The sequence below is a fragment of the Protopterus annectens genome, chromosome 2.part0 (assembly GCF_019279795.1).
Source record: "Protopterus annectens isolate FY-2018-M chromosome 2.part0, PAN1.0, whole genome shotgun sequence".
Taxonomy (NCBI): Eukaryota; Metazoa; Chordata; order Ceratodontiformes; family Protopteridae; genus Protopterus; species Protopterus annectens.
Genome location: NC_056728.1, coordinates 1,706,976,762 through 1,707,001,553, shown reverse-complemented (window position 1 = coordinate 1,707,001,553; position 24,792 = coordinate 1,706,976,762). Strand labels below are relative to the sequence as shown.

Here is a 24,792-nt window from a genome sequence, read left to right as displayed (position 1 = left end):
GTCTTTTGTACGGCCATCATTTCTTTCTGATTGATGTGCAAGTGAAGCTGCTAGGCATCGCCAAACACCTTGGATGCACCTGCCTGCTAGGTGAGCGCCCCAAGCAATGTCTGAGGTGTCGGTGATGATGGTCTGGTCGGAAGGGTGGAGGATGAAGGGAAGACCCTTGTTCCTGACACACGCCTCTGCCCACCAGAGAAACTCGGCCCTTATACATGGGATCAGAGGGAGAGAGGTCTCTAGAGACAGAGTGCTGGCACCAAAAGTTCTTCAAATACCACTGAAGTTTTCTCATGTGAAGCCTGGCCAGGGGAATGAGAAGGATACAAGATGCCATGTATCCCAGGGCTTGCAGGAATTTCCTCGAGGTGACTTCTGGATGCCAGCTGGGTAAAGTAGAGAGGCAAGAAACTCTGCTTTTATGGGGGTAGGAAGGCCATTTGAGATACTGTGTCTAGCACAGCTCCCAAGAAAATGATCTTCCTGGTGGGGTTTTGTTTCGATTTCTTCTCGTTGATGGTGAACTCTAGGGAAATTAGGAGTGATTTGACAAAGAGAAGGTCCTAGAGCAGCTTTTCTTTGCACTCTGCCTGAATGAGGCAGTCGTCCAGGTAAGGGTAAATCTGTATACTTCTAGGTCTGCAGAATGCTATGGCTGGGGTCAAGCATTTGGTGAATACTCTGGGAGCAGTAGATAAGCCAAAGGGCAGCGCAAGTGTTGTGAGCCTGCTCTGAAGTGTAGGAATTTTCTGCACGATTCCCTGATGGGGATGTGGAGGTAGGCATCTTTCAGGTCTAGGGTCACTAGACAGGCATTTTTTGTTAGCACAGGCAGCAGCTGCTGCAAAGTTAGCATTTTGAATCTGGGGACCACCAGGGAGGTGTTCAGAATGGATAGCTCCAGAATAGGGCACCAAGTACCCTCTTGTCTGGGAACAAGGAATAGTCTGGAATAAAAGCCTTTGCCTGTTTGATCTGAGAGGACAGAGTCTACTGCCCCCTGGGATATGAGAGTTTGGACATGTTTCAATGCCTCTGCCCACTGATTTGGAGGCAAGTCTGGGTACCCTCTTGGAATTGGGAGTTTGCTGAAAGAGAATTTGTATCCCTGAGAAATGATCTTTAAGACCCATTGGTCCTTTGTTACAGAAAGCCAATTGTCTTTGAAGAGGGGGAGCCTTCCTCCTAGTTTTTGATGAAAGAAGGGAGGACAGTGGGGGGAGGGGGGAGTCATTGTGAGTGTTTGCCATAGAAGGTTGGCTTAGAACTCCCTGCTTTAGAGATGGGAAATGGCCCACTGTTTGCTTCTCTGCTGGCCTTGGGATAGGGGCCTGGATGGTCTGTCCCTGCGTGGTTTACCTTGGCCCAGTCTGCTAGGTGCAAGGAAGGCCTAGTGCTTAGAAGGAAAGTTCCTGCTGAATCTGGGAGGTTGAACTTGAAAGAAATCTTTTATTGTTTGCATAGGTTTTGCTTCGTATTCCATCTTTTAAGCACCTCTTCTGCTTTTTCCCCAAACAAGCACTCCTCATCTAGGGAAGCATCAATAAGTTTAGACTTGACATGATCAGGGAGAGGTTGTTCCTTCAGCCATGCATGTCTCCTAATAACAAATCATGTCACTGCTGCCCTGCTAGAGGCTTCTAGGGCATCATATCCACATTGTAATGAGTGCTTGGCCACTTGACAGTAAATCTGCTGACTCTTTTGAATTGGCATAGTCAGGAAAGGTAGCAATCTTCTGTTTTAATTGTTCAAAGGTGTGTTGTTGATATTTTAACATATGGAACTGACAATTGAGTGCTCTGATACCTAGGGTTGCAGAGGTATATACTTTTTTACCCCATCTGTCCAGATCTCTGGAGTCTTTGGCAGAACTAGTCTTAGCTCCTTTACGTTCCTGTGTAATGACCTCTGGGTCTGCAGCAGGATTTCTGTACAGGTATTTGTGAGAATCTGGTACTCTATAGTACCTGTCAGGTTTACTGGGAGTAGGAGGGAGGGTGTCAGGGGCTAAGCTGGATTCATGGAAAACATCATCCACCACTTCTAAAATAGGGGGGATGGCCAGGGGTCTGTGCTGGGGTAGGTCCAGAAACTCTCTACATCTTTTCTTAGACTGTGGGAAGTCCTAAGATTCCCATTGGAAATGTTCCCTGAGGGAGTGAAGGTTTTCCCCAAAGGAAAGGTCCTCTAGAGGGGAGGCAGAAAGTACAGTTTTGTACCTTCCATAAATGTAGATGTTCGAGTGTTCACACTGCTGCAGTCATTACACTTGGGTTATCCTGCCGTCAGGCGGTCCCGTAGTCGGCCAGAGTTCCAAAGTCTTGGTCCTGCGTCGGTTGCTGTCGCTTCTTCCCTGACGTCAGTGCGCCAGGGGTATAAAAGATGCAACCGACGCCATTTTCTTCAGTTTTTCTTGCCCCAGATTGTCAGGTGCCCCCAGGTAGGTAGGCAATACATATTGCCAATAAAACATATAAATAAAAATAAAAACAATACCTTCAGATACAAGCAAATACATCACAAAGGTTGTATAGGATAGACAGGTATAGATAAGCCCAGCTAGGACAGAGGGGATGGAGGGAGGGTAACCTGGACTGCAGCAGTGTGAACACTCGAACATCTACATTTATGGTAGGTACAAAACTGTACTATGTTCATCGTGTTACACTACTGCAGTCATTACACTTGGTTAGAATCCCAAAGCTAAGGTTGGGTGGTTGGTCTATAAAGAATTAGGATTGGCTATGAGGCCCTGCAGAACTGCAGTGGCAAATCCTGCTCTGGATTTAGAGTAAAGAGGCAAGTGATAATGCTTGGTAAAGGTGTGCACTGAACTCCAAAGTTGCCACCTCCAAAATTTCCTTGGTTGGTACTCCTCTGAGAAAGGCTGTTGAAGTGGCTGTTGCTCTGGTAGAATGTGGCCTAATATTATTAGGGACCGATTTTCCATGCTGTGTGTAGCAGTAACAAATACAGTGTCCTATCCATTTGGAGACAGTTTGCTTTGAGATAGCCTTGCCCTGTGATCCTGCAGCATATGCCACAAACAGTTGCTCAGTTTTCCTGAAAGCTTTTGTTTTGTCCAAGTAGAAGCGTATCTGCCTGTGTATGTCCAAAGAGTGCAAGTTTCTCCCCTTTATTCTGGGGGTTTGGATAAAAAGTTGGCAACTGGATGGTTTGGTTAAGAGCCACACTAGATACCACCTTTGGCATGAAGGTAGGGTTTGTCCTTAAAGAAACCCTGTCCTGATCAAAAATTATAAAAGGTTCCACTGCCATTAATGCCTGTAGCTCTGAGACTCTTCGTGCTGAAGTAACTGCCAGGAGCAGAGCTGTTTTCCATGATAAAAATTTTAGTTTGGCTGTATTGGCTGGCTCAAATGGTGGCAGGGTCAGTTTTTCCAAAACAAAATTGAGGTCCCAAGTTGGTGTTGTGCCCTCTGGGGTGGTCTTATGTTTTTAGCCCCTCTGAGGTACTGCCTTAGCAAGGGATGAGAGAATAAAGGAGGAGCCTTGTTGTAATGTGCTGAAATGGCAGAGGTGTGGATCTTAATTGATGAGAAGGATAGGCCTTTGTCCAGCATCTCAGTTAAGTATTGTAAAATCTGAGGAATGTGTGGTATAAGAGGGTCAAGGCTTTGAGCCTGGTTCCAGGCGCAGAATCTCTTCCATTTTTCTGAGTACGATTTCCTGGTGCTAGGCCTCCTGGTCTCCAAAATGACATCCATAACTACTTTAGAAAGAGGTGTTGCCTGTCTGACTAATGGATCTGCCATGCAGCCAGGTTTAGTGTTTTGAGCTGATCGTGCAGGATCTGATTGTTTTGTTGAGTCAGAAGGTGTGAAATTTGAGGCAGAATCCAAGGTGGGCCTTGAGCTAAGTTCTTTAAGATTGGGTACCAGTGCTGGCGTGGCCAGTCTGGAGCAATCAGGATCATCTGTGGTTTTTCTTGTCTGGCTTTTAGGAGTACCTTTGAAAGGAGAGGCAGTGGTGGGAAGGCATAAACTTTTAGGTTTTTCCAGCTGAATGAGAGAGCATCCACTTTCCATGCTTGTGTGTGGTAAGTCCTTGTGCAGAATTTTTGTACTTGGCAATTCAGTGGGGAGGCAAAAAGATCTATGTCTGGGCATCCCCATTTCTGCGTTACCATGCTGAGGACTTGTGGATTCAATTTCCACTCGTGAGGGTCCATGATATTTCTGCTTAGATCGCCTGCCAGAGTATTTTTCCTTCCTGGCAGGAATTGTGCTTGCAGATGAACTTGATAAGTTAGAGCTGTGTTCCACAAGGTCATGGCTTGTCTGCATAGGGGATAAGAATGCATGCCCCCTTTTGTTTATGTACCACATTACTGTGGTGTTGTCTGTCCTTAATATTAACTGTCCTGAATGCAGAAGGTCTTTGAAAGCTGTTAGGGCATTTTGAACAGCCAACATCTCTTTTTGATTGATGTGAAGATGCATTTGGTCTGTGGTCCACTTGCCCTGAATACAATTTCCTGCCATGTGTGCTCCCCACGCATAATCCGAAGCATCTGTTGTTACAGTCTGCCTGGCTGTGGGTAGAGTGAAAGGCTGACCCTTGTTGAGGTGACATGCCTGTGCCCACCATCGAAACTCCTGTTGTAGGCAGGGAATTATTGGAATTACTGCTTCTAAGCTATGAGAGTGTTGAGTCCAAACACTTTTTAGGTACCATTGTAATTTCCTCATATGCAGTCTGGCATATGGAATTAGTAGTATGCAGGATGCCATGAACCCCAGGGCCTGCAGAATTTTTCTTGCAGGGTGATGGGACTTCTTTGCCAGTAATTGAAAATACTGAGTCAGTTGTCCTTGTATGTCTGGCGTGAGGTAAGCCATCTGGGCCGTTGTATTTAAGCTGGCACCCAAGAATGTTATCTGCTGTGAGGGCACTAGTTTTGACTTCTTTTCGTTTACTGTGTACCCTAGAGAAATTAGCAACCTTTTTACAAACGCCAGATGCTTTAGAAGAATGTCTTTTGTCTCTGCTTGAATGAGGCAGTCGTCCAGGGATGGATATATTTGAATTCCTTTTTGTCTGCAAAATGCAATTACTGGTGCCAGGCACTTTGTAAAGACCCTGGGCGCAGTACATAAGCCAAAGGGCAGTGCAGAGAATTGGTAGTGCATTGCACCAGCTTTGAATATGAGGTATCTTCTGCAATTTTGTCTGGTAGGGACATGCAGGTATGCCTCTTTGAGGTCCAGAGTAACAAGCCAAGCCTTCTTGCCCAGCATGGGAAGAAGCTGCTGTAGTGTCAACATTTTGAATTTCGGAACATCCAGGTAAGTATTTAGAGTTGAAAGGTCTAGAATGGGTCTCCAGGCTTTGTCCTTTCTGGGGACAGGGAAGAGTCTTGAGTAAAATCCTTGTCCTTGTTTTTGCTGTGGTACTTTTTGAATAGCTCTCATGTCCATGAGGGCTGAAATTTGTTTTTGAGCCTCTGCCCATTGATTTTGTGGCAGGTTTGGCATTCCTTTTAGCCTTGGTAAAGTGTGAAAGTGGAACCTGTAACCGTGAGACACAATATTCAGAACCCATTTGTCTTGGGTGACTGCTTTCCAATTTTGAGAAAAAAGTGCTACAGTTTTCCCCCTAAGGGGGCTGCCAAAAGGGAAGTGCTTGGCATACGCAGGGGGAAGTCATTGGGACTGTTTCCTGTAAGGTTGAGACTTGTCCTCATCTCCTTTTGGGGTTGAGGTGCCCCACTGTCGTTGTCTGTTAGAGCCTTGGGGTTGAGATCTGCCTCTTGGGCGTCTGTATCTGCCTCTCGGTGGCCTGTCTGACACTGGAAAGGACCACTTCTTTGTAGGCCAATTTCTGCTAAATCGAGGTGGCTGTACCTGTAAGAAATCTTTGACTGTTTGCATAGATTTAGTTTTATCCTCCATTTTCTTAACACCTCTTCTGCCTTAACACCAAACAAGGTATCATGCTGTAAAGGAGCATCCAATAATTTTGCCTTAACATGATCAGTTAAACTCTGTTCTTTTAACCAAGCATGTCTTCGAATCACAGAAAGTACAGTTTTGTACCTACCATAAATGTAGATGTTCGAGTGTCCACCCTGCTGCAGTCATCACACTTGGGTTATCCTGCCATCAGGCAGTCCCGCAGTCTGCCCGAATTCCAAAGTCTTGGTCCGGCGTCGGTTGCTGTCGCTTCTTCCCTGACGTCATTGCGCCTGGGGTATATAAGAGGCATTCAACGCCATTTTCTTCAGTTTTTCTTGCCCCAGATGTCAGGTGCCCCCAATAGGTAGGCAAAATATATATATATATATATATATATATATATATATCCAGCTATAGCTATATAAAAATAAAACAAAACCCTTAGGCACAAGCAAATACACCACAGAGGTAGTATAGGATAGAGTGGTAGAGATAAGTTCAGCTGTTTCAGAGGGGATGGAGGGAGGGTAACCTGGACTGCAGCAGGGTGAACACTCGAACATCTACATTTATGGTACGTACAAAACTGTACTATGTTCATCGTGTTACCCTGCTGCAGTCATCACACTTGGGTTGAATCCCAAAGCTAAGGATAGGAGGTGGAGTCAAACAAGGTTAGAAGAAGCTAGTAGGCCCTGCAAAACTGCAGTGGCAAAACCAACTGTAGTCTTAGAGTATAGAGGCAGGTGATAGTGTTTGGTGAAGGTGTGCACTGAACTCCAAGTTGCAGCTTCCAGAATATCCTTGGTTGGCACTCCCCTGAGAAAGGCTGCTGATGTAGCTGTAGCCCTGGTGGAGTGGGACCTAATGTTAGCAGGTTCTGGTTTCCCATGATGTGAGTAGCAGAAATGCATGTAATGCCCTATCCATTTAGAAATGGTCTGTTTTGAGATAGCTTTTCCTTGTGATCCTGTAGCATAGGCTACAAAGAGCTGGTCAGTTTTTCTGAGAGCCTTAGTTTTATCCAAGTAGTAACATAATTGCCTGTGAATGTCCAAAGAGTGCAGGAGTCTTTCTCCTTTGTTCTGGGGATTTGGGAAGAAGGTGGGCAAGTGAATGGTTTGGTTTAGGGCCACACTGGATACCACCTTTGGCATAAAGGAAGGGTTAGTTCGTAGAGAGAGTCTGTCTTGATGAAAAATGAGGAAGGGCTCCACTGCCATTAGTGCCTGTAGCTCTGAGACTCTTCTAGCTGAGGTTATTGCTAGTAGTAGGGCAGTTTTCCATGAAAGAAATTTTAAATCAGCTGAAAAAGCTGGTTCAAAGGGCGGCAGTATAAGCTTTTCCAGAACAAAGTTGAGATCCCAAGTAGGTGTTGGAGCTCTCCTTGGCAGTCTTAAGTTGTTAGCCCCTCTGAGGTACTGTCCTAGGAGTGGATGTGAGAATAAAGGAGGATCCATGTTGTAATGAGCTGAAATTGCTGAGGCGTGGATCTTAACAGATGAAAAGGAAAGTCCTTTGTGTAACATCTCAGTTAAATATTGTAGAATCTGAGGAATGTTTGGATCAAGGGGATTTAGGCCTTTAACCTGGTTCCAGGCGCAAAATCTTTTCCATTTGTCTGAATAGGTTTTTGGGTGCTGGACCTCCAGAATGACATCCATAACAGCTTTGGATAAAGGGGTTGGCTGGCTGTTTAGGTAATTTGCCATGCAGACAGGTTTAAAGTCTTGAGCTGGCTGTATAGAATCTGATTGTCTCGCTGGGTGAGCAGGTGAGGAATTTGTGGCAAAATCCATGGTGGGCCGTGGGCCATGTTCCTTAAAATTGAATACCAATGCTGGCGTGGCCAGTCTGGTACAACAAGTATCATTTGTGGCCTCTCTAATCTGACTTTCAGCAGTACCTTTGCTAGAAGAAGCAGTGGAGGGAAGGCATACACTGTTAATGTTTTCCAACTGAATGAGAGGGCGTCCACTTTCCAAGCTAATGGATGGAAGGTCCTTGTGCAAAATTTTTGAAGTTGGTGGTTGTGGGTGCTTGCAAACATATCTATGTCTGGGCGTCCCCATTTTTGAGCTATCATTGCAAATACTTGTGGATCTAGTTTCCATTCATATGGATCCATGATGTTTCTGCTTAGGTCGTCTGCCAATGTGTTTTTCTTTCCTGGCAGGAATTATGCTTGTAATTGAACCTGGTAAGACAGTGCAGTGTTCCACAAGGTCATTGCTTGCCTGCATAGAGGGTAGGAATGTGTGCCCCCTTGCTTGTTTATGTACCACATTACTGTGGTATTGTCCATCTTTATTATTAGTTGTCCTGGGTGTAGAAGGTCCTTGAAAGCTGTTAGGGCATTCTGTACTGCTAGCATTTCTTTTTGATTGATATGCAGATGCCTCTGATCTGAAGTCCATTTGCCCTGAATGCACTGCCCTGCCATGTGTGCTCCCCAGGCATAGTCCGATGCATCTGTTGTCATAGTTTGCCTGGCTGTGGATAAGGTGAAAGGCTGACCCCTGTTGAGGTGACATGCCTGTGCCCACCATAGAAACTCCTGTTGAAGGCAGGGAATGAGTGGCATCATTGTTTCCAAGCTGTGGCTGTGCTGAGTCCATACACTTTTCAGGTACCATTGTAATTTCCTCATATGCAGTTTTGCAAATGGTATTAGTAGTATGCAAGATGCCATGAATCCCAAGGCCTGCAGATTTTTTCTTGCAGGGAGTTGGGGTTTGTTGCCATCATTTTGAAATATTGAATCAGCTGTCGTTGTTTGCCTGGTGTGAGATAAGCCATCTGGGCTGTTGTATTCAAGCTGGCACCCAGGAATATTATGTTTTGTGAGGGCACTAGTTTTGATTTCTTTTTGTTTACTGTGTACCCTAGGCAACTTAGAAGGTGTTTGACAAATGCCAGATGCTTTAAAAGAATGTCCTTGCTTTCTGCTTGAATAAGGCAGTCGTCCAGGTATGGGTATATTTGAATTCCTCTTTGTCTGCAGTATGCAATTACTGGTGCCAGACATTTTGTGAAGACCCTGGGCGCAGTAGATAAGCCAAAGGACAGTGCAGAGAATTGATAATGTGTTGAACCTGCAATGAAGAGGAGGTATCTTCTGCAATTTTGTCTGACAGGGACATGCAGGTAATGCCTCCTTGAGGTCCAAAGTGACTAGCCAAGCATTCTTGCCCAGCATGGGAAGAAGCTGCTGTAGTGTTAGCATCTTGAATTTTGGTACTTGCAGATAGGTGTTCAGAATTGAAAGATCCAGAATGGGTCTCCATGCTTTGTCCTTTCTTGGGACTAGGAAGAGTCTTGAGTAAAATCCTTGTCCTTGCTCCTGTGTAGGTACCTGTTGAATGGCTCTCATGTCCATGAGAACTGTAATTTGTTTTTGTGCCTCTGCCCATTGATTTGGTGTCAGGTTTGGCATTCCTTTGATCCTTGGTAAGGTATGAAAGTGGAATCTGTATCCTTGAGAGACAATGTTTAGAACCCATTTGTCTTTTGTGATGATGTGCCAGCTGTCTGCAAAAAATGCTAGTTTTCCTCCCAAGGGAGCTGCCAGGAGAGATTTGCTTGGTAGTTTGAGGATAGAGTCATTGTGTTTGTCTTCTGCTAGCTTGGGGCCTGTCTTCTCCTCTTTTCTGGGTAGCAGAACCCCATTGGCGAGGATTGTAAGGGCCCTGTGACTGACCTCTGTCCCTTGGGCATCTGTATTTGCCCCTCTGTGATCTGTCTGAAGCTGGAAAGGACCATTTTTTTGTTGGCCAATTTCTGCTGAAACGAGGGGGTTGTACCTGCAAAAAATCCTTGACCGTTTGCATAGACTTTGCCTTATCCTCCATTTTCTTTAAAACCTCTTCTGCTTTGACACCAAATAATATATCCTGCTGTAAAGGTGTATCCAATAATTTTGCTTTAACATGGTCAGGGAGGGTTTGTTCTTTTAACCAAGCATGTCTACGTATGACAGAGCCAGTAACAGCTGCTCTACAGGAAGCTTCCAATGAATCAAATCCGCATTGTAAAGTATGTTTGCCCACCTGTTCAGCTGCATGCAACAGATCCTGTATTTCCTTGAATTCAGACTGTTCTGAATGAGTGCTCATTTTTTGTTTTAACTGAGACATTAGGAATTGCTGATATTTCAACATGTGAAACTGGCAATTTAATGCTCACATAGCCAGAGTTGCTGAGGTGTACATTTTCTTTCCCCATCCATCTAGGGCTCTGGAATCCCTTTCAGAGGGCACAGGATTTTTAGCCATAGAAGCTTTTGCTCCCTTAGGACCCCAGGAAATTGTTTCTGGGTCAGCTACAGGGCTTTTATAAGGGAAGTTGTGTGAGTCAGGTACTCTGTAGTATCTGTCTGGTTTGGCTGGAGCAGGAGGTAGAGAATCTGGATTCAATTAGACTCCAAGTAAACATCATCCACAATATCTAAAACAGGAGGGATAGCAAGAGGTCTGTGCTGGGGTAGTAAAAGGAACTCTCGGAGCCTTTTCTTAGAATCTGAGTAATCCTGGCCTTCCCAGTGGAAATGTTCCCACATGGTATGTAAAGTTTCCCCAAAGGAGCAGTCTTCAGGGGAGATGCTGAGGAAATAGAGTCTTCAGAATCAGAGTCTTCATAAGGTGGAAAAGTGTAATCCTGTTCCTCAGAGGAATCTGAGGAGAGTGAAGCCTGGTCAGAGGATGCATAATCCTCCTCTTGTCTTGATCTCTTATTAGGAGGGGGATGGGAACCCCTGATAAGGGTAATCAAATCTTCAGCCATCTTAAGCATCTGTTTCTTAAGCATGGGGCCTTGAACTGTAGACTGATGTACAGTTTTCTTAGGTTTTCATGGAGTTTTAAGCTTAGTATAAGATTTAATGGTGAGAGTAGTCGGTCTGAAGACACCTTCTGTAACCGAAGGTGTTTCCACTGCACCGGTGTCTACTTCTGCTCCGGTGTCAGTAGATAGCTGCGTCAGCCTAGTAGGCTCCGCTTGGGAATCTGCAGCTGTCTGGGGTTCCAGTTCTGTGGTCGTCAGGGGCTGCGTAGGCGCCTCACTGAAAACCGGAGAACAGGCGACAGGCCCAGCTGAGGCCTCGGAGTCTGGCTTGTTCCTAGGCCGCCTGTCCTTATCCTTGCGTTTTTTATGTATGGCGGTCGTCGGCTGCTCTGACGGCATGATATAATTAAATTTCCTACCAAAGAAATGCCATGTGAAGTCAAAACGGCGTTTGACAGCTCGTTTATTAAACCTAGCGCAAAACCGACAACCTGTGATGTCATGGTCTGGGCCTAGGCAAGGAATACAATAGGAATGGAAGTCCTTATGAGGTATTTGCTTCCCACAAGAAATGCAATTGTTAACTTTTGCTGACATCGGACTGAGGCAAGAAAATGTTCCCCAACAGGGTACTTAGCTTTATTGAAGACTTCAGACTGAAATTCAAATCGAAAATCTCTGGTGTCGGCAGACCGGCACTTGCGAACTGCTTCTACTTCGGGCACCGAGCGGCAAGAAAGACTGGAGAAAATGGTGTTGGATGCCTCTTATATACCCCTGGCGCACTGACGTCAGGGAAGAAGCAACAGCAACCGACGCTGGACCAAGACTTTGGAATTCGGGCTGACTGCGGGATCACCTGACGGCAGGATAACCCAAGTGTGATGACTGCAGCAGGGTAACACGATGAACATCCTGTAACTGCGGCTCTACAAGAGGCCTCTAAAGAATCAAAACCACATTGCAGAGTATGTTTTCCCACCTGCTCAACTGTATGCAATAAATCCTTATAGTCAGGGCATCATGGGCTGCGAAAGCACCTCAATGAATTCCAGAGAACTGACGACCTGTTCAGCAGTAGTGTCATCGGAAGGCTTAGCCTTGTGTGGTCTGTCTCTATCTTTATCTCTACGTTTTTTCGGAATGTCCACAGATTGTTGGCTGATGAACGCCATATTGATATGCGAAGATAGAACACAAAAATAACTGTCTACAAAAAGGGCTCTACTACGAATGGTTCTCACATTAAAGAAGACACAGAACCGGCAATGGGGGACATCGTGATCTGGGCTTAAACAAGTGATGCAGTAAGAATGGAAGTCTCAGTGTGGGATCTGCTTTCCACAGGCGAGACAATTGTTAACTTTTTGGAAATCAGTTAGTGCAAGAAAAAAGGACCCCCAACGGGGTACTTAGCTTTAGACGTTTTCAGCTGAAATTCAACTTTTGGTAGTGACCGACTGGCACTCTTGCAAACTGCTTCTGGTACGGGCTCCACGGCAAGAAAGACTGATGTAATGATGTTGGCTGCCTTGCTTTATTGCAATGACGACTTGACGTCAGACTACAGGCAACTGCAGCTGACACAAAAAAATTGACTCTGGTATTCGGGCCGGCCGAGGGCTACCACAGCAGGGATAACTCACAGGTGATTACTGCAACACGAAGAACATATACAGTTAAACAGTAATGAAATGCAGTAAAATGCAGTTAAACAGTAATGAATTGCAGTAAATAGCAATGACATGCAGTTTATTTATATTTACTTACTGACATTTGTTAACCGGGTTAGTCTAACTGAGCCCGGAGCCCATTTTTAGTGGAGACTGAGGAGAAAAGCTCCAGAGAAAATTATAATCACACAATCTCACAAACAATGTACAAGAAATGCATAAAATGGGATACTATAATTACAGCTCAATCGTCATAGAAGCAAAAATCATAATTGTAGAAAGTGATCCATTACAGAAATGTACTCTTATTGTTAAACCTAGAAACAAATAATATAAAGAAATAAATCTTTTTTTTAAGAGGAGTAAAGTGGAGATTGCTTGATAGAGAAGAATGGACAGGAAAGAGGTGATAGCTAGTTAAACAGTAATGAAATGTAGTTAATCAGTAAATTGCTTTAAAACAGTGCAAATTTGATAAATTAGCTCACAATCACAACGGTAAAAAACAGCTCAAATAAAGCAGTAATTCAGTAGAATGTCATAAATTTATTAAGGCTACTGAAAGTAACAAATGAGGCAAGCTACCGACAAGCAGTAACAAATGTGGCAAACTAAATGCAGTCTAATACCTAATTACAAGCAGCAAAATGAAGTAGGAAGAGGCACAATATATTTTTTTTCTTAAGAAAGTGAGGAGACAGAAGTTAATTCAAGCTTAAGAAGCTAAAGGAATGGGCCTTCGCAAATTATCTCACTGTACTTAGTAGAATGAGATGATACAATGGGACTGGGAGGAGTGCCCAATATCAAATTTATAGTAAAGGTGGGCAACTAAAAAGCCATCAAGCTTTAGGACCACAGCAACAGTTGGGTGGGTGTGGATACAAGATCAGAACAGAGGTAAGGATTGGATTCACTAAGCCTAAAAACAGTTGTAGTTTAAACAGATATGCAGCAAATACGGTTTTAGTTAAGCACTTCTCTTTTGTAGTGTCACAGCAGTTTTTGTAAAACAGCAGAGCAAGCCTAACTCACTACAGCTTTAAGCAAATAAGCGCAAATTGGTTTAAACACTGGCTATTTAAGGCAGTGAAAGAGGAACCAGCCAAATTATTCAATCAAAAAACAAAGCCCTGTAGCAGTAACTCTAGCCAGATTAGACCAAACTGAAACCCTCTCCCACGAACAAACAACTAGGCCTGTCTAGACCAAAGATGAACTATGCTACAAGCTCCAAAGGTCACAAACAGTTACTAGATTCAGATCTATGCTAGTGTTTTTCAAGAGCAGCAACAAGTAAAATGAACAAACAGAGAAAAAAGGAGAAAAAGATCAGAACAGAAGTAAGGACTGAATTCACTAAACCTAAAGTACACTTGCAAATTTAAACAGGTATGCAGCAAATATTGTTTTTGTTAATCAGAAGTGCAGAAAACAGTTGAAAAACACTTCTCGTTTGTAGTCGCTCTGCTGTTTTACAAAAACTGCTGTGAAAGGGCAGAAGGCCTAACTCACTGCAGTTTTGAGCAAACAAGCCAAAGATGAGAATCAAACCCTGTACCTGGTGTCTGTGAGATGAGCACCATAACCCCCACTATTTTTTTTTACAAGAACCACTGTACAGGAACATTAACTGCTGTGGTGTTTGAAGACAATGATTTGAACAGGTATATTGGAAAATTATGCTTCAATACTTTCTGAAATAAATTGTAGAACCCATATGTTTGTTGTGAATGGCTACCAAAATTAATAAAGATGTTGGAAAGGATACTGGAAGTAATGGGGGAACTAACCTGTCTGCAAGCCCACCAACCATCCGCTCCATAAACAAGACTGTCATCTAAACAATCATCAAGGTTTTATCTTGTCTAAACTCATCCTATCCGTTAGAGACAGCCTTAGACAGTATGAGATCAATGACTTATATTTTCCCGTACCTCCGTGCTTAAACTGATTGGTGGACTATGAGGGAAGTGCCAAATCATTATTTCTAATTTGATTTCGTTTTGTAGTCCAAGATGTCCTATTTGCTTGTTGCTGGTGGTGTTGCTATTGTTGAGTGCGTCCATACCTTCTAAACTGTCTTTTGGTACTTTGAGAATGCCAGGTATAAAATGGGATGAAATTACAAAACATCTACATGACCCCAAATTAACTTTCCTCTTTATGTTTACCAAAAACAACTGTCTGCTAGTTTGACAGAAAGAGCATCCTTGGTGGTGGGCACAATCAAAAGGACATGGCCTGCATGAACCTAAAGATACTATACCATTCAAGTAAAGTACAGTTGTGTACACTTACCATAAATGCAGATCTTCAAGTGTATTCACTGTTGCAGTCATCACATTTGGGTTATCTGCCTGCAGGTAGCCCTCAGCCGACCTGAATACCAGAGTCTTCGGATTTCTGCGTCGGATGCTGTCGCTTCTTCCATGATGTCAGGTCGTCAGGGGTATAAAATATGCAGCCGACGCCATTACATCAGTATTTTTTGCCCCAGATGTCAGGTGCCCCCACAACAGGAAGCAATTATATGGTATGAAACACCCCCAGCAAAAAGCAAATACACATGATATAATATATGCCAGACAAGAAGGAAAGGTAAATCCAAGAGAAGTCAGGGGACTGGAGGGAGGGTAACCAGGACTGCAACAGTGAATACACTCGAACATCTACATTTATGGTAAGTGTAGACAACTGTACTATGTTCCTTGTGTTTCACTGTTGCAGTCATCACATTTGGGTTGATTCCCAAAGCTAAGGAAGGGTGGAGGCAGTTAAGGAGCATTAGGTCTAGCAATCAGGCCCCATAAGACTGCTGTGGCAAATCCAGCTCTGGATTTAGAAAAGATAGACAGGTGGCAATGCTTGGTGACAGTATGTACAGAGCTCCAGGTAGCAGCTTCCAGGATGCCCCTGGTAGGAACTCCACTGAGAAATGCATTAGAGGTAGATGCAGCCTTGGTGGAATGTGATCTTATCCCCCATGGAGTAGGTTTTCCATGGTGCTTGCAGCAGAAATGGATGCAATAGGCTATCCATTTGGAAATGGTTTGCTTAGAAATGGCCTTCCCCTCTGCCCCTGCAGCAAAGCTAACTAGCAGCTGGTCAGATTTTCTGAGAGGCTTAGTTCTGTCCAAATAGAATCTAAGCTGTCTGTGCATATCCAGAGAATGCAATATCCTTTCCCCCTTATTTTGATGGTTAGGGGAAAAAGGTAGGCAAATGAATGGACTGGTTTAGAGCCACACTAGACACCACCTTGGGCATAAAGGATGGATTAGTCTTGAGGGAAACCCTGTCCGCTTGGAAGATAATGAAGGGTTCCACTGCCACGAGGGCCTACAGTTCAGACATTCTTCTAGCTGAAGTGATGGCTAGAAGTAAGGCTGTTTTCCAAGAAAGGAATTTCAATTCTGCTGTAGCAACTGGTTCAAAGGGGGAAGAGTGAGTTTTTCCAATACAAAGTTAATGTCCCACGGTGGTGTGGGCACTCTCCTGGGGGGGGGGCTTAAAGTTTTGGCCCCTCTAAAGAATGGTTTTAGCAGGGGATGAGAGAAGAGGGATGGCTCAGTATTATAATGTGCTGAAATGGAAGAGGCATGAATCTTAATTGAAAAGAAAGATAGGCCCTTGTGGAGCATTTCTGTTAAATAATCTACAATATGAGGTAAGCTGGGCACTGTTGTGCCCATCCCCTAAGCCTTGCACCAGGAACAGAATCTTTTCCACTTTTCTGAATAGGATTTTCTAGTACTAGGTCTCCTTGCCTCAAGAATGATTTCCAGCAACTGCTTACTGAGGGTTGCTAGAGGTGAGCTCAGGGAATTAGCAAGGCTGCAAGGTTCAGGGTTTGAAGCTGAGGGTGCAGAATCTGGCCTACCTGCTGGGACAGCAGGGAAGGGGTCTGAGGCAGGTGCCATGGTTGCAGCACTGTCAGATTGCGCAAAAGGGGGTACCCAGTGCTGGCGTGGCCAATCTGGGGCAATCAGTATTGTCCTTGGCTTGTCCTGTTTGATCTTTAGTGGAACCTTCGACAGGAGAGGCAGAGTGGGAAAGGCATAAATTGAGAGGCTTTCCCAGGTAAAGGATAGGGCATCCACTTTCCAAGCTTGACTGTGGGGAGTTCTGGTGCACAATTGTTTCAATTGGCAGTTCTGAGGGGAGGCAAACAGGTCTACCTCTGGTGTCCCCCATTTGTTCCTCAAGAGGTTGAATATTTTGGGTTCCAGTTTCCATTCGTGTGGGTCCATGAGATTTCTGCTTAAGTCATCTCCCAGTGAATTTAGTTTGCCTGGCAAGACTTGAGCTTGCAGGTTCACTTGGTAGCTCAAGGCTGTGTTCCAGAGCCATGGCTAGTCTGCAGAGTGGGTAGAAATAGCTTCCCCCCCTGCTTGTTTAGGTACCACGTAACTATGGTTTTGTCTGTCTTTACCAATAGTTGTCCTGGAAGAATAAGGTCTTTGAAAGCTGTCAGAGCATTCTGTACAGCTAACATTTCTTTTTGATTGATATGCAGGTGCATCTGTTTTGGGTTCCATTTGCTCTGAATGCCCTGCCCTGCCGTGTGAGCCCCCTATGCATAGTCTGATGCGTCTGTTGTTAGGGGTTGGGTGGCAGGGGTTAGAGTGAAAGGGAGTCCCTTGTTGTAGTAGCAGGCCTCTGCCCACCACAGGAACTCTGTCCTTAGACAAGGAATGATAAGAGTCATTGTTTCCAGGTCCTGAGAATGTTGACACCATAGACTTTTTAGATACCATTGACGTTTCCTCATATGCAGTCTTGCATATGGAATTAACAGAATGCAAGAGGCCATGAACCCCAGGGCTTGCAGGATTTTCCTTGCAGATAGCTGGGTTTTTGTGGCCAGTAGGTTGAAGTAGGTTGTCAAACTTGTTTCTCCGGAGTGAGGAATGCCATATGAGAAGTTGTGTTCAAGCTTGCTCCCAGGAATACAATCTGTTGGCACGGTACTAGGTGTGATTTCTACTCATTGATGGTGTACTCCAGTGAGGTTAGAAGTCTCTTTACGAATGCCAGGTGTTGTAATAGCAAGTCCTGACTTTCTGCCTGAATCAGGCAGTCATCCAAGTATGGATAAATCTGAATATTTCTCTGCCTGCAAAATGCAATGACTGGAGCTAGGCACTTTGTGAATACCCTGGGCGCAGTAGATAAGCCAAAGGGAAGTGCAGAGAACTGAAATGTAGGTACTGTCAGCATGATTCTCTTATTGGTATGTGCAGGTAAGCTTCTTTTAAGTCTAGGGTTGCCAGCCAGGCATCCTTGGCTAGCATAGGAAGAAGCTGTTGAAGAGTTAGCATTTTGAATTTTGGAACCACCAGAAAGGTGTTGAGAATAGACAGGTCCAGGATACGATGCCAGGAGTTTTCTTTTCTGGGAACCAGGAACAGTCTTGAATAAAATCCTTGTCCCTTTTGTTCTGCTGGGATAGGGTGAATAGTCCTGATACTGAGAAGAGAGGGAACTTGTTTTTGGGCCTCCGCCCACTGATATGGGGGGAGGTCTGGCCATCCACTTGGGGTTGGGAGTGAGTGGAAGTGGAATCCTAAGGAAACTATGTTTAAAACCCATTTGCCCTGAGTAATACGTTTCCAGTTTTCTGCATGCAGGGTGAGCTTTCCTCCTAAGGGAGCAAGTAGTTGAGCAGGGCTTGGAAGAGTTAAGGATAAGTCATTGTGCCATTTTTCCAAAAGGGGTGGCTTACTACTCCCTGCTTTGGAAGTGGGAGCCCCCACTGCTTAGATCTGTGCATAGTCTGAGACTGAAGTCTTGGTGGTCTGCTGCTCCTGGGTTTGGACTGAGAAAGCCTGGAAGGGACTGGAAAAGACCAGTTCTTTGAAGGCAAATGCATACTGAATCTAGGAGGCTATACGTGTAAGAAATCTTTAACAGTTTGCATAGATTTAGCTTTTTCCTCCATCCTTTTGAGGACTTCTTCTGCTTTGTTGCCAAAGAGGCAGTCTTGGTTTAAGGGTGCATCCATTAATTTAGCTTTAACATGATCTGGCAAGTTTTGTTCCTTAAGCCAGGCATGTCTTCTAAGAACATACCCAGTGACAGCAGCCCTGTAAGATGCTTCTAAAGCATCAAAACCACCTTGCAAAGTATGTTTACCAACTTGTTCAGCAGAATGCATTAACTCTTACAAATCTTTGTGTTCAGCACAGTCAGGAATCAACAACATTTTCTGTTTAAGTAGTCCCATAATATGCTACTGATACATTAACATATGAAACTGGCAATTTAAAGCCCTAATGGCCAAAGTAGCAAAAGTGTATACCTTCTTGCCCTTTTTGTCTAAAGCTCTAGAGTCCCTATCAGAAGGGGTAGGATTCCTGGCAATAGTAGCCTTAATACCTTTAGGTCCTTGGGAAATGGTCTCTGGATCCGCAGTAGGATTCTTGAAGAGCAATTTGTGAGAGTCAGGTACTCTGAAGTACCTGTCAGGTTTCCTGGGAGCTGAAGGCAAAGTGTCTGGGGTAAGGCTGGATTCCAATAAAACATCATCTACAATCTCCAGAACAGGAGGGATAGCTAGTGGCCTGTGTTGAAGCCGGTGCAGGAATTCCCTAAGTCTCTTTTTGGACTCAGAATAGTCCTGGCTTTCCAAGCGGAAATGCTCCATAAGGGTATGCAAGGTTTCACCAAAAGAAAAATCCTCTGCAGGGGAAGCAGAGGGAATGGAATCCTCTGCATCAGAATCCTCATAAGTAGATAAGGGCAAATCCTGGTAGTCAGAAGGCACAGAGATATCAGATTCCTGATCAGAAGAATCAGAAAGAAAATCAGTTCTAGGTCTCTTAGAGGGGGAAGGCTGGCTTCCCCTAATTATGGTAATAAGGTCTTCAGCCATTCTAATCATTTGTTTTTGAGGCATATGGGCTTGAGAATGTGGTTTGGTCATCGGTTTCCTAGGTGTAGTGCGAGCTTTAGGCCTGAGGAATTCGGTATTCTTAGCTTGAAACAAAGTTGTTGGTTTAATATGAAAATTGGTAGGCCTGAATACACCCTGAGAAGCCGGTGCCTGTACAGCGGCTCCAGACCCATCCAAGGTAGAGACATCTGCAGGTTCCATAGTCGAAGAAGCATCTCGCGGCATACCGAATGTGTCTCAGTAGAGGCTTGCGAATCTGTAGTAGCAGGTATCAGGGGCTGCGAAAGCACCTCACTGAGTACCGGCAGACTGGCGACTAGCTTAACGGAAGCGTCGTCGGCAGTTTTGCCTATGCAGTCTGTCTCTGTCTTTATCCTTACATTTTTTCAGAAGATCGGTAGTCGGATGGCTTAACAAAGCCATTTTGGAGTACGGAGATCAAGAACGGAAGTATTTAGCTATAAAAATAGCCTGACGATGAATAGTTTGGGCGTTGAACAAGGCACAAAACTAACAGCGAGGGATGTCTTGGTCTGGGCCTAAACAGGTGATGCAGTAAGAATGAAAATCTCTATGAGGTATTTGCTTTCCGCAGGCAAGACAATTGTTAATTTTTTCTGACATCGGTTAGAACAAGAAAAAAAGCATCCCCAACGGGGTACTTATCTTTTTGAAGGCTTCAGGTCTGAAACTCGAAAATGAAAATTTCAGGAGTCGGCCAACCGGACTTGTGAACTGCTTCTGCTTCGGGCACTGCACGGCAAGAAAGACTGATGTAATGGCATCGGCTGCATGTTTTATACCCCTGCCGACCTGACGTCATGGAAGAAGAGACAGCATCCGACGCCAAAATCGGAAGTTTCTGGTATTCAGGCTGGCTGAGGGCTACCTGCAGGCAGATAACCCAAATGTGATGACTGCAACAGTGAAACACGAAGAACATCTGAAGCAGAATCATCAAAAAGACAGCTTTATAACAATACTTCAATCTGATATCTGCATTATTTTTTTAACTTGCCATTTCCTACAACCAAACACATTATGCCTTTTATTTTCGAGGTACACATTTGACTAACCTGTCTTTTTATCTTTCGCTCTATAAACCACACCATAAGTACCTTCTTCTATTCGGTTCAAGCACTGGAACTCCTCCACGCTGCGGCATCCCTAACACATACAAACAAATATTGGTTAGTCACACAACAGCTGTTTATTTCAGTACCATGACAAAGGCTACACTATATATAATTCTTGTGACATGAGTTTTCATTAATCATCATGATACTTTTACACTTAGTAAAAGCTAGAGAACTTATCTCTAATGAGGTCTTCTGAAAAATCATAACTTTTACACATAGTATGGTCAAGCTACTACACTTATGCATACAATGCAAAAAAGTAAAGCCACAAGACTATGACATTTATTTTAGAGGATAATACAGTTCTCATGTGTAAACAAATAAAAACGCAGGACTTAAAAACAGAGACATCGCATAACACCTCATAGTCAGGAGTAGATGGCTCTAATGGGAAGTTTCTACTTTCCCTGGCTCTTCATTTTCTCCTAATATATGCTCTAAGACTACAATGACTGTGATGGGAAAACACAAGCCTACAATAACATCACCTATTTAAACTGGCTTAAAATATTTTATCTGCAAGCTTACGTAAAACTAAATGAGTCTCCTGGTTATTGCCAAGTATCATAGCTCTCTGTGTTCCCTCATTTGCAGCCATGAAATAATTGGGCTTTCTGTAAGACAAAGACTGGAAGAGTGTGTTCCATCTGCACACAGTGCTTACCTGCAGCTGAAAGCAAAGTGTTAACAGATCAGAGTTCACACAGTGACTTAATTGCAACTACAATTATCTGAATTCAGTGGTTTCAAGCAGAAGTATAAATACAAAATACAATGCCTGACTTTCTACATTTTCCGATGTATGCTACACAGAAAGTCGCTTGCACACTAAAACAAAAATGTGGCTTACACATAAACACAAGTGTCAACACAGTGAATATCCAGCTGGCAAACTGAGGTTAAATTTGCATATTCTATCACGCAATACATATGCATTTATTACATTTGAGCAGAAATTAAGGTATGCACATGCCTTCTGCATTGGTTGAATTGCAGAAATAAGGGCAGATGGCTACTTCATACATAGCAGATGAGGAGCTGAAAACACAACTGGAAGTGGTCAAAACATTCTCTGATAAGAATGTTACTTGGTCTTGATAAATGTGCAAAAAAAGAAGTTATGTACTCACCATAACGTTCCATCTGAGTAGTTGTACTTCATTTGCCTTCAACCTATGGGTCTAAGGATCAGAATCGGATCCAACACGGCCGCATAACCAGCACTTGATCCCAGCTCCAAGCTCCTCCCCTTACCCATAACCCCCCCCGTCTCCTTCCTCCCTTCGGATCAAGTTTGCTGCTCAGAATAACGTAAGACCAACCCAACAGGACCTCACCACTACTAGCCCTTCTCAAATTCCTGAACCAAGCATGGCAAGAGAAGCCTTTAGAATGTTCATCTCCCATATACAAGGCCAGGACCATAGTGACAAGGCCGGGGAAAAGAGGGGGGGGATGGTTGAAGATAAATTAAGTACAACTACGCAGATGGAACATTATGGTGAGTACATAACTTCTTTATCTGAAGTAGTTGACTTAATTTGATCTTCAGCCTGTGAGACAGAGTCCTCAGCTACAAATACCAGGGTGGCCCCCATGGAAGGATATTTCGGAGCACTATAGAGCCAAAAGATGCACTAATCCTGGATACAATGTCTAACTTGTAATGTGAGATGAAGGTATGAGATGAGGACCAAGTAGCTGCAGAACAGATATCATCCAGCGACACCCTTGACCAAAAAGCCGCTGAAGTGGCCATAGACCTGGAGGAATGTGCTTTTACTTGACCTGGAGGTGAAATCCCTTTGTCAGAATATGCTCGAATAATACACTGGGAGATCCAACGTCACTTTAGAAATTGGCTTTCTTAAGAAGGGTTTTGAGTAAGAGACAAAGAAATGATCAGATTTGTGAAAGGATTTCGTCCTGTGTAGATCAAATCTCAATTGCCTATATACAGCTAGCAAATGTAACTTATATTCACCCTTGTTCTGAGAATTAGGTAAGAAGAAGGGAAGATTGATAGTTTGATTAATGTTTGCTTCTGACACCACTTTAAGAAGGAAGGCCGGATTAGTGCACAGGGAAACTCTGTCCTTATGGAAAATCATGTAAGGAACTTTGATGGACACAGCTTGAAGTTCCAACACTCTCCTGCCTGAAGTAACCGCAACCAAGAAGACAGTCTTCCAAGAGAGATACTGCAAGTCTACTGAAGTTGTGGGCTCAAATGGAGGGGAGACTAAAGCCTACAACACAAAAGTGAGGTCCCACGGAGGTGTAGAATCCTTCACCGGAAGCCTTAAAAGAAAGGTACCTTTAAGGAAGGTCTTGCAAAGTCTAGAAGAGGCTAGTGAAGACATATTCTCCCCCACATGAAAATTAGAAATAGCAGCCAGTTGGACTTTAACAGCAGAGAAACTAGCACCTTGTCAAAAAATCCCCGCCAAAAACTCTAATACCACTGAAACGGAAGCATTGAAAGGATCCAAATCCCATATAGAGAACAGTTTCCACTTGCTACGATATACTTTTCATGTGGAAGATTTGTAAGCTGCCCTCAAAATGGTTTTAACTGGAGAGGATAAACTGGAAGTCCTAATAATCAAGGGAACTGGAGCAGCCAAGCTGTGAGTTTCAGACTGCCCAGGTCTGGGTGAGGAATCCCCGAGGGGTGTGAGAAGAGATCCGGAAAAGGATTCAAGATCCATGGTGGAACTACAAGGTGAGACCAGAGGGAGGGGAACCAGACTTGATAAGGCCAGAATGGGGCAATGAGGATTACTGTGTTCCCCAGCCTGTGAGCTTTCTGTAGGAACTTTGAAATGAGAGGTAACAGGGAGGGGGCTAGGCATAATGAAGAACGGGAGGCTAAGCATGCACCAATGTGTCTCTGGGGACTTCCCCCTGAGGGGGGTTCAGAACAAAGAACTTGCTACATTTCACACTGGAAGGACATGCGAAGAGATTGCAGCAAGGCCAACTCCACCTGAGGAAGATCTCTTCCGCTACTGAAGGATTCAGAGGCCACTCGTATGACATCAGAATAGTCCTGTTGAGCTTGTCCGCTAGAATATTGGACCTTCCTGGAATGTGCATTGCCACCAGAAAACAGCCAGTGGATATCTCCCATTCTCTCACTCTCATGGCTTCTCGACAAAGGGGTTAAGATCTGGTTCCTTCTTCTTTGTTGATATACCAGGCTACTGACATGTCTGCCTGGATCACAATAGTCCCTAGAGGAAGATGGGCATGGAGAGCTTGCAACACTAGAAGCACCGCCATCATCTCCAGGACGATGATATGCAAACTGGTCTCAGGAGGGGACCACGTGCCTTGAACAGTCCTTCCCAAGCAATACCCCCCCCACCCTAGCTGGGAGGTGTCTGTGGTCACCGTCGCTTTGGGAAGAGACGGGAGTAAGGGGCGTCCTCTGACAAGGTCCGGGGAAAGAATCCACCACAGACGAGAGTCCCCGCAGACCCAAGAGATATGGATTGGATGGGCTACGGGAAGATCTGGTAGAGACCACTGGACAGCTAGTGTCCACTGAGGGATTCTCATGTGCAGTCAAGTAAGGGGTAGAAGAGTGATTGTGGCCGCCATGGACCCCAGTACGCGCAGAACTGTCTCTGCTGTAGGAAGCTGAGCTTGGAGAATGTACAAGACATGAGCTCTCAGACTGTGTACCCTTTCTGGAGTGAGGTAAACTTTCATTTGAATAGAATCCAACCGAGCGCCAATGAACTCTAAAACCTGAACAGGAATCAGTGACAATTTGCTGATGTCGCTGGTGATGCCCATGCTGTTTGCTAACAACAGGAAACAATCCCTGGCTCGGCAAAGTAGATGCTTGGTGGGGGCAGCAAAGAGCCAATTGTCCAGGTAAGGGAAGATCTGAATTCCCTGAAGCCTCAGGTGAGCCACTACAACTGCCATCACTTTGGTGAACACCCTGGGAGCTGTGGTGAAACCAAATGGGAGGGCTCTGAACTGATAATGATTGGGCTCCCAGCTGGAAGGAGAGAAACCTGCGGGAAAGGCTGCCCGTCTTGATATGATAGTACGCATCCTGGAGGTCAATCAAGCACATCCAATCTTTCTCCTGCAAGAAAGGCAGGATAGATTGAAGAGTGACCATCGGGAATTCCTCCTTGGCTACTGACAGGCTCAAGGTGAACAGATCCAGAATGGGTCTTAGGTCACCCGTTTTCTTTGGCATAAAAAGAACCTGGAATAAATGCCCAATCCAGACTGGTCTAGGGGGACGAGTTGGATGACTCGCTTTTTTAGCAGCTTGTCTATTTCTAGTGCTGCTGCCTCCCTTTGTGAGGGTAGAACATCTGGGAGGCATTTTGGTGGGAGAGGTGGTTCGGTGA

At 44.5% G+C, this 24,792-nt stretch overlaps 1 protein-coding gene across 1 annotated transcript in view; it reads right to left on the bottom strand.

Annotated features, from left to right (window-relative positions):
• Window positions 1-24,792, bottom strand: part of CDK11A (cyclin dependent kinase 11A) — a 2,038,318-nt gene that overhangs the window by 692,295 nt on the left and 1,321,231 nt on the right. Inside the window, exon 13 of the mRNA XM_044061756.1 lies at window positions 20,351-20,441. Within this exon, the coding sequence (XP_043917691.1) occupies window positions 20,351-20,441 (91 nt within the window). The remainder of the gene's footprint in view (window positions 1-20,350; window positions 20,442-24,792) is intronic.